General features: G+C 35.3%; 2 protein-coding genes across 3 annotated transcripts; both read left to right on the top strand.

The window, feature by feature from the left end:
• The first annotated feature begins 421 nt into the window (after positions 1 to 421).
• LOC136777644 (microtubule-associated protein futsch) lies at positions 422 to 10,968 on the top strand. Its single transcript, XM_066734081.1, has 12 exons — positions 422 to 541; positions 2,998 to 3,198; positions 3,592 to 3,939; positions 4,135 to 4,457; positions 5,225 to 7,633; positions 7,732 to 7,745; positions 7,837 to 7,887; positions 7,940 to 8,223; positions 8,394 to 8,615; positions 8,816 to 8,967; positions 9,270 to 9,456; positions 10,052 to 10,968. The coding sequence occupies exons 1-12, from the start codon at positions 437 to 439 to the stop codon at positions 10,328 to 10,330; spliced, it is 4,575 nt and encodes a 1,524-aa protein (XP_066590178.1). The 5' UTR covers positions 422 to 436; the 3' UTR covers positions 10,331 to 10,968.
• A 262-nt stretch (positions 10,969 to 11,230) lies between these two features.
• Alg12 (Alg12 alpha-1,6-mannosyltransferase) lies at positions 11,231 to 16,100 on the top strand. 2 transcript variants are annotated; one of them, XM_066733595.1, is made up of 8 exons: positions 11,231 to 11,756; positions 12,060 to 12,192; positions 12,280 to 12,453; positions 12,531 to 12,684; positions 12,770 to 12,914; positions 12,992 to 13,218; positions 13,288 to 13,536; positions 13,610 to 16,100. In XM_066733595.1, exons 1-8 carry the CDS (start codon positions 11,631 to 11,633, stop codon positions 15,282 to 15,284), a joined length of 2,883 nt encoding a protein of 960 aa, XP_066589692.1. In that variant the 5' UTR covers positions 11,231 to 11,630; the 3' UTR covers positions 15,285 to 16,100. The 2 variants fall into 2 exon arrangements, with proteins under 2 accessions (XP_066589692.1, XP_066589693.1); XM_066733596.1 differs by lacking the exon at positions 11,231 to 11,756 and having other exon boundaries at positions 12,147 to 12,192; positions 12,280 to 12,302; positions 12,388 to 12,453; positions 13,610 to 16,095.
• The last annotated feature ends 698 nt before the right edge of the window (positions 16,101 to 16,798 follow it).

Here is a 16,798-nt window from a genome sequence, read left to right as displayed (position 1 = left end):
GCCAAGGGTCAGAGACTCGTGAATTTTACGAAAAATCCTAAAGTTCTACTGCTCTTCATGCATGCAACTGCATTAATTGAGAAGGCACGAGTATCACGAAAGATGAGAAATTTTACCAGACACGTGACAAATGCTTGAATCAAGCTTCATCCCAGTGATAACAGAAAAATAATATAGCACGTTATCAGTGACAAGAATTAATTAAAATTATAATATTGCAGAGAGAGAATTGTTTGAATAATAAATTACACACAATAAAGTTCAGTAAAAGTGAGAAACTAAATTATTTAATAATTACTGACCATTATTAAGAAGCCACAGATAGTGATAAAAAATAAAAATTTTATAATACAGGATAAAATCGATCAAATTTTACATATATATATAACTGTATATGCAATGTGTAATAAGGATCGACTGAGGATAAGGAAGAAGCATGCCAATAAGTTCTGAGCTGGGTGCACGTGGAGTTTCCATGGATATGGAAACTTCATGGGCTGCTAAAAGTCTCTCTTCTGCAATAACAAGCATCAAAAATATGGTAAAAATTTTCTTAAAATAAATTCTTTATTCGTAATAATTTATTAATTAATTTTATATCATGCTCTCGAATGAAATAATATTTGAATAAATAATTCGTCTGCTTATTAAATTTATTCTTGTAAAATCTGTAATTCCATAATAATTAAAATGCAAAGGTGAAGGGTTATCTCTAAAATCGTAGATTATATAACAGCATGACCATTTCAGTACACACATAAATATAATATTGATCGTATTATTAGAATCACGGAACGATATCAATAAAACAATAATGAATTGCAGATATTCATGTACCAAATTACACCTATCGATTAGACTAAGTAGCATGGCTATTCGTATATAAGATAGTCCTTGATCAATTATTCCTCATCGATAAATGTCGGAAAGGTCAGTTCGTAAAAGCAACATGAAAAAACAATAAAGGAGACTATGACATGACTTTTCTTTAAAACAAATAAAAAATCAAACGACTGCAAAGAGAAAATACAGAAAAGCGTTTAAGGAAGATTGAAATTTAATTCATTCAACCAATGTTAGTATAAAAGTTATTTGCACAGTAATGCAAACAAAATCAACTATTTCAAGTATCTTCCAAGACATACTTTCCCTTTTTCGATATTCCAATGAGTTTAAAGTATAATTACTTTGGAGCTGAGATCACCCAAGCACACCATCGCTTAAATTACTCGAGGAACAAGGTGAACGTACGCGAACGACGGAGTCCTTAAAAAAACAGCCACACTAGGTACCAGACATGTGCTTTACACACAACCTTTTTAAAAATAGTACCATGTGTCTACCTATTCTTGATACGAGAGTTGGAAACACGTGTGCATATACAAACAAAAATATCTTAATTATAAGAAACTATTCAATAATTATTTTATTTACATTTTTAAATTAAAATAGTTATTTGATCAAAAAATTATTTTGATTTAAGAAAAGATAATAAATTTCCCAATGTACACAAGGCTTTCTCCCAAATCTTTCACATCCAAGCAACGAGACGTTTGGTACGAAAGTCAAATAATTCATGCACAATGTACTAGACGATAAATTAGTTATTCTTAATGTGAATTATCTGATGGTTGGGGCGCATTATTGCTCCATTAGAAAACATTAGCGTGCACATAAGCAGGAATAGATTGGTGCATAATAACGAGGGTTGAGGAAAAGGGCATTAGTTATTGTCAAGCACTCCCATATGCCATTAGGAAATATTAATCGGTAGACGGTTTCGAGTAGAGTGTCATGTTAACTCCTCGCAGAACCACGCCATGCGTGCCTTTCAACTTTCCATACGAGCTTGTACTATATATATATATATATATAATACATTTACACGAACTTACGTGGCTTTGCATGAGTTACACGAAACCCACTTGACAACGACATATTATCCGATATTAACGCCACCAATCAAGGATTCGTTGTTGTTAGGAATTTCGGCTTGACGTATATTCAATTTGGAATTGCTCCTACATTCATCCACAGGAAATTGCAAGCATCAAACGACATCTCTGAGATTGAGCAAGAATTAATCAATTGGGAACAGAAATCACTGTCGAAGCAGAAATTCTATTGGATATTCGATCAGTGATTGTTTTATGATTTTTAAATAATATTCTCTCTTAAATATTTCCTGATAATTATAATTATAATTAAATATAAAAACTTAAAGTTTTATTCATTTGAGAAATGTAGAAATGTTGAATTTACTCACAGCTTTCTTGTATCTCATTAAAATTAAAAGTTTCTAATTCATGGACGATAGTATAATGAAGAGAGTCTGGTTTTTGGATTTAATTAAATTAATCGAAATATATATGTTACAAAGTGTAATGTTCGATTTAACTACGCGATCTGGTTTAACACGATAACGAGTTTACTAACCCCTTGGCCGATGTAGGTTAGAAGGAATCGATGTAGCTGCACGTTATACCCTATACCACATATGCATACGTGGTCTTCCTGTTCGCGAACGACTCTAGACCAGTCGTATGTACAGCAAGTAGTGTGCTTGGCAAAAAAACAAACAATACTGTCTCAGAACAGAGTAAAATTCCAAAAGATAAACGAACATGCATTCGGCGATAGATTTGCGAAAAGGAATCTTGAAATTCAGTGGAAAATTATTGGCAAAGTGCAAAAGGTTTTTGTCACTGGAAAGAATATCTGGCTAACGTTAAATTGTGGTCTTCGTGCTTTTTAATGACTCCATAGAACAATTGTACAGCTGTTATCTGCTTGGCAAAAATAACAAGCAGTATACTGTGCAGAACACACAGCAAAATTCTCAAAGACTATCAAACATGCAATCTTCGACAGATTTGCAAAAAAATCCTAAAGCTCAGTGGAAAAACATTGGCAAGGTGCAGCACAGGTTTTTGTTTTTTACGATTGAAAAGAATTTTTAATACTAAATAATTGAAAATTCGTCGTTTTATTTTTCAGGCACGATTTCAGCAGAAGCAGCTGCAGGAGAAGGAGCAAAAATTGTTACAATTGTACGACCAGCAACAGCAAAGAGCCTATCAAGTTGCACAAAGGTCCAGTGCTGGCTCGAACCAATCCAACAATAGTTCTCCTGGTCAGCACACCCTCACCAAGGCGACTACTACCACTCACACTTCTTCCACTTCACAGGGTGGAAAGGTAATGAAGGAAAATGAAGAAAATTTTACAAATTCTCGAAATAAATAATAACATTACTAAAACTATTCTTTGCTAGATACCAGCAAAGAATAATTATTGATAAATCTGGTTCAGAAAAATTTTTCCCTCCCTTTTAAGTGGAGGAATATTTTCTCCCCAATGTTCAAGTATTATAAAATTCAATTAGTCTATGATAATTATATATCGTATCATATGCAGTGTAGTTTTAAGTCTTAAAACCTGAATTAATATTTATGTCACTGCTCATATTAATAATTTAAAAAGGGTTAAAACTCATTCGATAATTAAGACAAAAAAACATTATAATTGTTTACAACTTTCCTCGAGGATTTCGTTGGGGAGAAATAATCGTTTGATTTGTTCCTATCGAAGGTGAGACAAATGTTCGACGAACGACGACAAACGACCGTAAAAGGAATCGATCGCAGCTACCCATTGGAGCCTTTGGACAACAAAATCAGGAAACAAATCAGCAATGGAGTCGTGCCATGTAAAAGCAATGTAAGCCGACAAACGGTCACTGTAAAGCGCGTCGCTCGTTCTGATCTTAACAGCAACACAAATGCGGGTAAACCTGTTATTTCCTATCACGAAGAAGTTACCAAGGACTCTTATGGACCGGAGGGCCATAAACACGAGGCTTACGAGCACGATTATGATGGCGAGAATCACGTGACGCGTTACGCCAATGGAAATCCGCAGGATGGAAGCCTAAACGAGGTAAATTGTCATTATACGTATATATACACTCGTTGATAATGATTGAAAAACTTGAAAATAAGAAAGAAAGTCTCAAGAGAATTCTGATGTTTACGAGAAGACTCTGTACCATAAAAATTTTACTTAATTTCTTTTGTTTTATTTATTTCTTTGTTTTGTATTGGTATTGGCTAAATTGCAAAGAGTCAAGGAGAGGAGGTATTGGACGAAGATACTATGGAGAGAAATCTAATGTTGGCAAAGTTGCATTTAATGCAGTATGACGAGACGTTGAAGCACCGCATAAGGAACGACCTGGAAAGCGAGCAGTTCCCGAGGGATCTGATGATCGAGGTTCCAGACAAACTCTCGAAGAGACCGGTTGCACCTGGCAGGAAGTTGACGCAAGCCGAGACCAGATTCGAGCGTTTTAAAAATTCAACCGCAAAGAATCCTGCTTTGAAAATCAGCAACGGAAGCAACTTAAACCCGACGAAGAGACGAACGGAAGCCGCAACTACCATGAAATCCAACACCAGGTAATTTCTGGTTCTTGTACATCTCGTAAATCGAGCAAAATTTGTCCACCATTTTTCGATCTATCGATAAATTTTCATTGGTCCGATGGATAAATTGTTGACAAATTGACAATTTTTTCTCAGTCTGCACTCGATTCTACAAAATCCTCCACCTCGAATTCGCACGAGCCAAATGTTTCGAGGATTACGAGTGATGTCGAGTTATTCATCTGTCGAAAGCTTGTTCATTATTCGAATAATTCTGTATCAACAAAAAACTAAACATTATCAATCATGTACGATATAATAGCTCGAACATTGTACTTAAAATGATTAATTAAACGCTAACAAAATTCGCAGCTGCTTTTCTATACGATTAATTCACTGGTGAATAGTTGCAATCGCTGGCCTAGGCTAGTCACGATTAAATCAGGTTTTCATCTACCTGGTAGAGCTTGGCGTTAAAATAAACTTTATATGTACATCGTGTAACGTGCACAATTTCTAACCAGCTTTTGCTAAGCTGGACTAAGGGGGGAGCTGCTAAGCAAAAATCTGCAATTCACTTGGACAAAATAAGAAGGATCAAAATTTGTGAAATTGATCAAGGAAAGATTATATGTAACTTACAGTGCTTGGCGTTATCGTGTAACGTGCACCAATTTCTAACCAGCTTTTGCTAAGCTGGACTAAGGGGGGAGCTGCTAAGCACAAATCTGTAATTCACTTGAGAGAAAAAACGATGATCGAAATATGTGAAATGATCAGAAAAAGATGTCTCTTTGCAGTGATTTGAGAAAGCCAACGACGTCCATTGCAGCAAAAACCACGTTCAGCTTTGACATGAAATCACCGAAAACTAGATCCCAAGATTACAGTAAACTCAGTACGATACGCGATATAACCGATCGAGGACATGGACCGAGAAGTTCGGCCAGTCAGAAATTCTCGATCGACTATCGAGGAAAATCTTCAAGGACGTCGTCCCTCGAGAGAGAGTCTTCGAAGACGCTGGCGCCAGAATTTGCGAAGTTGAGAAGGATAAAGGATCAGATTCGTAACATTGGCACGAAAATTGCCACAGCGAGGAACCGAAGTTCCAGTCCACGCGTGTTTCGAGATCCTGTGGAGAATGTTACGTCACCTGGACGGTCTCCAAGGTCACGATCATTGGAACACTCAAGGACGAGTGTGCTAAAGGACATCGAGTCGAGAGATAAATTGAAAAAGAGTTCCAGTCCAAAACTGTGTGGCACAACAACAAGAATCGATCGTAAGGATCTGGTCAGAAGAGGGAGTAGGGAAAGGAGTTTGGAAGGAAGCTCCAATAGGATCACATCGCCGGAAAATAGTAGATTGAGTAAAATTAGCGACATAAAAACGCGAGGAATCCTCTCGAAAGACTCGTCCTCCAGGAGCAGAAGCTCCAGTCCTCGTAATTTATTTCGCAAAGGACTCGAAGGATTAAAGAGAATCACTTCTCCAAGGTCACGATCACTGGAATGCTCAAGGACGAGTGTGCTAAAGGACATCGAGTCGAGAGATAAATTAAAAAAAACTTCCAGTCCAAAGCAGTGTAGTGCAACGATGAGGATCGATCATAAAAATCTGATTAGAAGAGGGAGTAGGGAAGCGAGTTTCGAAGGAAGCTCCAAGAGGACTTCATCACCGGAACACACCAAGTTGAGCAAAATAAGTGACATCAGAGCACGAGGAGTCCCATCGAAGGGTTCATTCTCCAGGAGCAGAAGCTCCAGTCCTCGTCATTTGTTTCGCAGGAGACTCGAAGGATCAGACTTATTCGGTAGATCCCAATCACTGGATCGTACGAAGCTAGAGGAAAGAACGAAAAGACTAGACTCGACCCGACCTAGTCCTTTATTCTCTCGTAAAGAGTTCGAAAAGTCAATTAGCATTGCCAGCAAGCAGCCACGTGGACAGCTGATATCCGATTTGAGCAAAAAAACCACTGAGAGCTTTCAAAGGAAAATTCGAGACGTTGGCTTCGATTCGGATAATTCCTTCTGGAGAAGACCAGTGAGCCTGGAAAGAGACGTAAGGGTGAACAAAGGACTAGTTCCATCTTTGAACCAAGACGTCGAGGTATTTTCTACGTACACCGTGAAATATCGTGCTGGAAGCCCTCGATCGTTGAGGACATCTGACGTCACTGGAGAACAGAAATCTTTTGACAGATACGAGCTGGAGAGGCCGGTAACTTTGGAGGGTGATACTTCGGTGAACAAGGGACGCACACCTTTGTTAAGCCAGGATGTGGAGGTGTTCGATCCACGCGGATTGAGAAAACGAAGCACGAGTCCGACCGGAAGTCGGTCGCGCAGCAAGAGTCCAGCCGGAAGTCGTTCGCGTAGCAAGAGTCCTCAAGTTTTCAAACGCGAATGTTCGAAACACTCGGCCCTTCCAAAACTGGACCAGAGGCAACCGAGCAAACTGGCGAGGGATATCATAAGAAAACATCGATCGAGCGACTCCAAATTGATCACGCCGAATCCGAGCCCGATTCTTCGTCGTGGATCATCGGATCAATCCCGAAGATCCACGATCAGTCGCAGCAGCAGTTTGTCGGATCTGAAGGATGATCGATCGCGAGAAATAGATCGGAGGTACTCTTCCTCCGTGGAAAGATCGACGAAACGATCGGATAGATCTCGATCGCCATTTTTAAGTCCAAATCTGACCCACGCCAAGAATCCCATAGATTTTGTGGCCGACGTGGATAACGACGTCCTAGAGATTACTATGACGGATCAGTTTATCAGACCCAGTAATTCTTACGGTGGAAAGGTTAATCCAGGAAGAAGAATTAGAGATTGCTCGCTGCGACCGGAAACTCCATCAGGATCGAGAGATCGATCCATCGGAAGATCCACCGATAGATCCAGCAAAAATAGCAGCAGGAGCATCTCACCAGCGCGTAGCGAGAAAGGTTCCAAAACCAATCGTCGAGATGTACTGGAGACCATGATCGAGGATTCTAATAAAAATATGAGGGAGTTGAAGGCCACTGTCGATAAGAAAAGAAGAGAAGCAATATCATCGCGCCAGCCTGGACGGAACGGTACCGATAAATCCAGGAATATCGCTCGAACCGGAAAAACCTCCCCCAGTTGCAAACGCAAACTCTTCGAGGACGACGAGAATCAAAGATGGCGGCGATGTACCAGCTGTAAACATTAGTGTTTCAATAACGAGAATTTTATGCAGTCCCACATAGAAATGTTAGAAAAGTAGATGTGGGACGATTAGAAAGTTTAAAACTCCAATTAATCACGAGCATATCGATACGGTGTAATTAACTCTTATTAAAATAAATCCTAACGCACAGAAAACAAGGACAATTGACGATCGACGGTTCTTCCATGGAACTCTATGGATATAGCAACAGACTCGATGGATCGAGTGTTTAAAAATGTTGATAAAACAGAACACAGTGAAAATAGTCACAGTTCAGGTTGTAATAAAAAGTAATAAAAACACGAAATGACTGGTTAGGCAAATCAGCGATTGCAAATGTAAACTTAAAATTTCTGGCAGCTTGAAATCATACGAGGGATGTAAAACAGAAAAGCAGCTACAGAGGCGAATGATGGATAGCGTTGTGCAGACAGAGAAAGTTGTATCTAAAATTCAATTAACTGGTTGCAGGGTGGCAAAAAGCCCGAGCCCAGATTTAGAGTTAAAGAAGACATTTGAGAGCAATTATCGTACGATCCTAAGAAGAAGCGTTCCGGCGTCACCCTCCAAGAGTCCTGATATTCTTCCAAGGGTAAGCAATTTTATTTCTGACAAGAATCGAAGCTCGTAAGTCGAGTTCTTCCCCCGAGTAGATTTGATTTCACGATCAGAATTAAACTACGAGCCTCGTTGGTCCTTCCGAGCGGAGTTAACGTGATTAAAGCTCTTGGCTTGTTTTGAGATTACATTTTTTTTCCTCAGCGAGCGGTCACGGACATTAGGACTCAGGAGAGATTTTTAAGGCGACCTGGTCCAGGATCTTGCGGAGATGCTGGCGCTAACAAACTGTCTCCCTACGATGTTAGAGGGTTGGACGAGTTAGACGCTATCGCATTCCAAAATGGCGGCGTCAAATCTGATATCAATCTCGATGACCGACCGGAAGTCAAAGACAAATCTAGCAACAAGAAACAAAATTCCGATGTGAGTCGAGGGTTGTGAGCAATGCGGTATTATAGCGATAGGTGTTTGTTTCGATGTTCGATGTTGATTTAAATCATTCAGTTTTTGTCAATCAAACAAAATGTCCGCCTTTGGAGGCTCCTCGCCTCGATGGCGTTTCACCTGATAAATTTTCCAAATTTATTCTAAATTCCTGTAACGAACTGTAAAACTCTCTCCAGAGACAAACAAAATCTTCGACGACTGGTCGATCACCTCCGACAAACTCCAAAGTTCCAAGTGTCAAAACAATGTGGGGCGGCGCGAAGAGGAAAGTTGCTCCTCCAGGACCGAGACCAAAACCACCCCCGATAAAAACACCTACTGGTGCTCTGTAAGTCATTTTATTTCACTTGCTTTTAGTCTACAAATTCGTGCAGTCATGAAGAGTCTGAATAAACGTTCCAAATAATTTAAATAATAAGAGGATTCGTATTCGGTCATTCGCCCACGCAAAGTGATTTTTATCAAAATTTTATAATAAATTTTAGACAATGTATATATATATATATATATATATATATACAGGTTCTTGTGCAAGTAATCAGGTGTAAAACTTGAAATACCAAGCATAACGTTATACCGTCGAATAACAAGTAAATTAAATAAATTACTTAACTGTTTTTCCTTTCACAGAGATAATCTCGTAGCTTGCAGTTCCTGTAATCGTCGTTTCGCTCCGGATCGAATTGGATTGCACGAGGACATTTGTATAAAAACCAAACAGACGAAAAGGAAACAGTTTGATTCAACAACAATACGTACTCGTGGTACGGAATTAGAAAAATATGTCAAGAGAAAACCAAATAAAAAATCTTCTGAGGTTGGTATCGTATTTAAAACTTTATTTAATCCCCGTTGGTCAGTTTTTTTATAGTTCAGAAAGCAGCAGTGAGTAGCTTCTGTTACAAATTTAGCTTTCAACGTCCATTACGAGTTGCAAGTTATTTTAACAAATTTAAATAGGTTAGAAAAAGTGATAGATGAATTTTTAATGAGAACAGGACTCGCTGCTGACAATTCTATAACTAATTGGTTAAGAGTTGAGTGGTCGTATGTATGTAGAGTGTTCGCAAAGCCCCCCCCCCCTTTATTAGTTTGAAAAATATGCACTTTAAAAAAAAAATAACGTGTTTTTTTTCCTACCCCTAACTTTATAAGGGTAGTATTCATTTGACCTTGAATGATCAGGCGAATCTCGTATGACAGTCGAATTTACCTTTTCCAATGGAAGTACCTTTTTTTTTTTTTTTTTTTTTTATTAAATATCCTTGTAAATTACTTTAAGAACTTTCTGAAAATTTCTATTGATTTATTATTTCAACTGCATATTTTTAGAATTAATAGGAAAGAGGGGGGAGGGGGGGGGGGAATTTATGAACATCCTGAATAACAAGATTATAAAACTTTGTGAACAGCCACCAAAGGGAGTAGGAAAGAAGGTGGATTGGCGGAAGAAGCACCATGATCTCATAAACGCAATTCGTTCAGCGAAGCAAGTACAGGATCACTTGGCTAGGGGTGGAAAGCTGACCGATTTACCGCCCCCACCACCCAGCGATACCAGCGACTACATCCAATGTCCCCATTGCAAGAGGAAGTTCAACCAGGGTGCCGCAGAACGTCACATTCCTATATGCCAAGAACGTAGTAGTAAAGCAACCCATTCGCAAGCTGCACAAAAACGAAATCGTTAAAAAACCATACTCTCTATTTGTTCAACAAATTTTATACCACGTGATGCATCCTGCTTTTCTATCGATTCTATCAACTTGCAATAAAAACTGCTAATTATTGAAAAATCGACTACGAAGTATGATTATTTTTGTAAAAAAGAAATAGTTTTGCAATTTTGCATTTATATATCAAAGAGAAAGAAGAAGGATCGTCGAGTTATCAATACTTTGAATAACGAGAAGAAAGACACGAATTATATTTGTACTTTACTGTAAATATTTACATACTGTACAATACATGCCTAGTTTTTTATTCTGTTTACAGGATTAATTCGTGCATACACCTTTCGTAAGCTACACTACAACAATTTGGTGTGGATCTAAAAGTTTTGCTATTGCGCACATTGACATCGCTCTATCACTAATTGATGATAGCCTGTACTATCATTATGCTCGACTATTATACTTGTGAAAAATTATGCGTTCTTAGAAATAATTATAGAACACTTATCCTACTTCCTATTTCACCTAACCGGAATAATAAGAAAGTACTAATTTAATTTCTTACATAATTCTTTATTTAATTCATTAATATATTGAATGTATACTGTTAAAGAAACTTGCAAAAAAATAATAAAAATTAAACAATGCTAACAATATATGACTATACTTTATTTGTTCATCGAATCGCTGGAACGTAGAAAGTTCGATTTCGAATGGAGTAAATATATGATGATAAGGTAGGTAAGGACAGGTCAACGTGGTTTTTGTAAATAACTCGAGAAATGCCCGTAATAGATTCATGAGCATACCTTATTATAACTAAGGAACATTTAAACATAGGCGTATTATGTTAATTTAGAAGCTATGAATTGCGCAGTCGCAATTTGTCGACAAGGATAGATCAGGCAGCCCCGAATCCCGACTCCCGACCCGACTGGCCAGACAAGCTCAAGAAAGAACAGATAAGACAGAACAGCAGACGAAGTGGTGGTTGCGGTTGTTATTGAATTTACACTGATTGGTTATATTGGCCCATCCGAATTAATTATATCGAAATCAAATACGGCGATCGATCCTTTTTTTATTCTTATATTTGTAGTATATGAAATTATATACTTGAATATATACTACACAACGTGGCAGAAATCGTGTTAAAATACCAGCTGATCCTATATTTACTGTTTTGTCGTCTGCACAGCCTGCTCCATTAGCCCATTCTTATTTCCATTCGTTCCATTCTTAACTTTACCATGAGTTACAAGTGCGATCATAACCTACAATATCGTTTGTTTTTAAATGTTTAAATGTAGTATAGAAAATGGATCATTTAATGATTTTAGTGGCGGCGGTACACCTGTTATACTGTCCGTTCACAAAAGTTGAAGAAAGTTTTAACTTGCAGGCTATGCACGATATCTTATATCATGGAACTAACCTATCCCAGGTAATTATTTAAAAAAGTATGCATTTCAAGAATAACATATTGAAGATTGGTTCTATGACGAATATTAGAACAATTACATCTCCTACTTGACAGGTTATTGACACGAGAGCAAATTTAATTCTATTAAAATCATATTTTATATTTAGACCAGCAGACAGCATATTTATAAACTTGTGATCAGCTGATATATCATTATTCGAACATTTAATTGTGTCTTAGACTACAATTGATTTCATTTTTCAATATTTTCGACAGTAATTTATCAATCCTTTACACTCTGTTTTGGTTTATTTTTTTAAATAGTACGACCACCACGAATTCCCGGGGGTAGTGCCTCGTACGTTTTTAGGGCCAATTATAATATCAGGGATTGCAGCACCTTTTGTAGCAACTATCAATTATTTCAAGTTGAATAAATTTTGTGCTCAATATGTAGGTAAGATAAATTATGTTTGTATTAAAGTTTGATATTTATCGGTATGAATTCTAAAATTACAAGTCCTTAATAATATTGACATTTTAGTTAGAGCAACATTAGGCTTGATGGTAATTGTCATGTTTAAATTATATAGACAAGCCTTACAATCCATATTTGGCTTGCAATTTACAAAATGGTTTGTTGCAATTACAGTAACACAATATCATTTCATGTACTATCTTAGCCGTCCTTTACCAAATATTATGGCTATGCCTTTAGGTAATTAGGTTATTACAATTATTATTATTATAATTTTTGTAATGCAAGCTGACACTGAAAACTATATTTTGGTCCAGTATTATTGGCATTATATGGATGGCTCAGACAAAACCATGTAATATTTATATGGTCATCAGCTGCAGCTATAATCATATTCAGAACAGAGCTTGCTATACTGCTGGGACTATTTCTTTTATACGATGTAGCCAACTTCAAACTTTCAATATCAAGGTAATTACATATTACATTATGTAAAACAGATTTATAATAAAATTATAATATTACCAATTAATTTTAATAAAATTTATTTTTTTAGATTATTAAGAATTTCAATACCTGCAGGTATAGTGTTCCTACTACTTACTATAATAGTCGACTCTATACTCTGGCAACGTTTACTATGGCCAGAAGGAGAAGTATTTTATTTCAATACAATTCTTAACAAAAGCAGTGAATGGGGTGTATCCTTTGTCTAAAACAATTTAATGGTTAACTTAAAAAAAAATACAATAGAGAGTTTACCTTATTTAATAATTAGACCTCACCATTCTTATGGTATTTTTATTCAGCATTACCTCGGGGATTAGCACTTTCATATTTTTTAATACCATTAGGGATGTTATGGGATGCCCGTGTTCGGGCTTTAACAGTGCCAGCCATTGCATTCATTCTACTTTTTTCATTTCTTCCTCATAAAGAATTAAGATTTATAATATATGCCTTCCCTCTATTAAATGTTGGTGCAGCAGCTGCTTGTCATAGAATGTATGTATGATTGATTTATTCAATACTTTTAAATAACATTGTTTAATATTATTTTGCTTCGACATATAGTTGGGAAAATAGAAGAAAAACATCATGGCATGGAATTATGTCATTGATAATCATTGGTCACCTAGCTACAAATGCTATATTCTCAATGTTCTTGTTATGCGTGGCAGGATCAAATTATCCTGGGGGGTTAGCTATTACTCGACTACATAGACTTGAAAAAGATGCAACAGTACAAGTTCATGTGCACATAGATGTATTAACAGCGCAAACAGGAGTATCAAGGTTTACACAAACTAATAGCTCTTGGATGTATGTTATAATGTTCACCTTTCTTAACATATTAAAAGTTATAATGTTAATATTTAATAAATTAACTTTACAGCTATTCCAAGGATGAAAATTTGACTATTGATGATCCTGAAATGCTCAAATTTACTCATCTTCTAGTAGAAGCAAAGAGCAAATACTCTCCAAATATAAAACCCTACTTAAAGACTCACGATATTATAGATTTTGTGGATGGTTTTTATCATATAGCATTTAATTATAATGTGATACCACCTATTCGTATTAAAACCAGACCATCTATATTTATTATGAAAAGAAAATTAGACATTAAAAACAGCCTACAGGATGCATTTCATTCTAAAATAACAAGTGAAATGGAATATAATCAAATAAAACCAGATATGTTAAGTGATACATTGGAAAATATGGAACCGGTGTTTGATGATATTGTTGAGTCGTTAGAAGAATTTGGAAGACCATTAAATTCAGTTGAGACAGATTCAACTACTGAGTTTCAGTATGATTACAGTATGGAAAAAGAAAATGAATCTAATATGATGCCATTAAAAGAAAATATTTTATCTAAGAATATACCAGGCCCTTCTAATAAAAACAAACAGACATGGGTAGATAATGAAAAATCATCTGATACGCCAATATCTCAAAAATCTGATAAGATTACATTGAGAGCTGTTACTGTAAATATTAGTAATAATAATGTACTAGATGCAAGTGATAATATAACTACTTCTTCTAAAGAAACAGTGAATGTAGTAACTGATGAGCCAGTTTTATTGGAAAAATTTAACGACAATAACAAAGACTATCAAAAAGAAGGAAACAGTATAAGGGAATCTGTAAAGAAAATTATTCAAGAAAAAATGGTGGAGGCAAAAATGAAAAAGAATATAGTCCAAGAAAGTAAAAATAAATTAAATACTATTAAGCGGCCTATAAAAATTAAGAAAGACACCTCTGACCCAGTTATCTTAGTTGAAAGTGAAAATCTAAAAAAACAAGATGTCAAATTAAAGCAGACTATATTAAAGGATGGAAAGAACGAAGAGCCAAGGCAAGTTAACGTGAGAGAAAGTATAAGGAATATTATACATCAATTTAAAGAATTTGAAAGAGACTTTACTAGTGAAGATTTTGATTCACCAAATGAATTGTATGAGGATATTGTAGATAATTTACACAGTGAAGAAATGAATTTGAGAGTTGAAGGACAAAAAAATAATGGAATAATTTTTACAGATTCTTTTGCTCAGGAATCAAAAATGTTAATAGATGCTAAAGAAAGTCTAAAAGAGATTATAGATCAATTTAAACATCTTAAGAGTGAGCTAACTTCAGAAGAAGATGATATATTAGATGATATAGCTGCCAATTATATGAATAGGCCAATATCTGAAACGTTAATGAAATTTAGTGAAGCTTTAAAAAGTTTAATACAAAGGAGAAGAAGTGATAAAAATGTGTTTCCTCTTAGCTCTCCAAAATTGGCACCAAACAATTTATTAATTGAAAAAAATGATGTAGTAGAGACTATGGTTAAAGCAAAAGAAAAAAGGACTGAGTATACAAGTAAAGAACAAAAAACTGAAAGATTGGTACTAAAATCAGCTGAAAATGTAATTAGTGAAGATGATACAAAAAAAAGCATTAATACGCAAATTTCCAGTTCTCAGAAATATAGAAATTTTGTTCCAAAAAAAGCTTTAAAAAGTAACATATCATTAAAAACAGAAAACAGAATGAGAAAATGACAAGATGCCAAAAAATATTAAAATTTTTTCTAAGAAAACTAAAACCAGATTATGCGTAAAACAAACAAATATATATTTCTGTGATATTGAAAACTGCAATTTTTAAATACGTTTTGCAACAACAAAAGCAAAATATTTATGCCAAATCACAAAATGCAGACTATTTTCAAATCATTTTATACATGAATAATTTGTGGTATAATGTTTGTATTGAATAAATAAAAGCCAGTGTTATACTAGAGTGACTTTCATTAAATAAACTCTTTGAGCGCGAGGTGCCGCTTGTAGTTCGCTAAAGACTTAATATAGTTGTTTCGTTTCGAATTATGAAATATTTTCTATATTTTTTCTACAATAATAACTTACCTTCTACCGAGAATCTCAGTTGAGCGATTCAATTAGTACAGTTGGTGTTCTAACTTATATAATTGAGTTGTTAAACTTAAATTTGTTGTGAAAAGCTACTAATGTTTTTGTTGTGGTAGATTTGTTGCCTGTCTATAAGCTGTAAAACGCTACAATATAGTACAAATGAAATTTAAATTTTATTTTCCATGCCATAAATCTAGCAATACACACAATATGTAATTTTTATAGAATTGCATTATTTGCATTTAGATACTGTTCTAAAGAAAATAGACAGTAATGTGAACTATTTTTTAGGAGACTCGGTTGTCGCGCGCGAACTCTAGTAAAGGTTAAGCTACACTTAGTTGAGACAACGAGCATGTTTTACTTGAGATTACTTTGTTGCGAATCTTATCAAGATCATCGTTACAATGTAGCTAGCAGCTAAATTAATAATTGATTTAAACTGATTATGTATTATATATTTAAATATAATAATATTCACATACAACCAAAATAATGTGCCTTCAAATTCTTCCAATGTTTTATATATCATAGAGAGAAATTATTATTAACATATGCTGTATATAAAATTTGGAATACACAAATGTAGTATAATATTGAAAAATGAAATTGTTTATTACAAATTATTAGCTTAATTTTGATTTGTAATCATGCACAATTTATCCAATGAAATGTAACTCACAAAAATCAGGAATGTTTGACAATTGTCATTCTTGGGACAAAATATATATAAATCTGAGTAATCTTGCGGAGTTAAAGAATACCGCTCCTGCTACAAAAGCGAATATTATTTTATCCGTTTTTCCCCGCCCTAAAAATACCGGGGTATCCTCACTGTTACACTGTAAAAACAAAAATTTGTAATATTGTATGGAAATAAGGCAACAAAAAAAGGAGGACAGTACCTTCATTTTGGCTTGCTTCAGCTTGAACTTTTTAAAATGTGGTTGATCATATAATAATGTTTTAGGACTTGTACGAAATCCTCTTAATGATAAATGGAAAATATTCTTAATTTGATTCATTTTTATCCGTTTCTCTTTTCGTTGCACCAAGCATTTACACCATTTCGAGTAACGAGTATAAATAAGTAAGTGCGTGTAACTAAGGAAAAACAGTAGAAAAATGCTGTATACAACTAA

Source organism: Prorops nasuta, unplaced genomic scaffold, assembly GCF_024137725.1.
Source record: "Prorops nasuta isolate Cenicafe-Biocafe unplaced genomic scaffold, Cenicafe_Pnas_1.2 PNAS00011, whole genome shotgun sequence".
Lineage (NCBI taxonomy): Eukaryota > Metazoa > Arthropoda > Insecta > Hymenoptera > Bethylidae > Prorops > Prorops nasuta.
The sequence above is the reverse complement of the archived record's forward strand: the minus strand, read 5'-3'. Positions and strand labels throughout refer to the sequence as shown.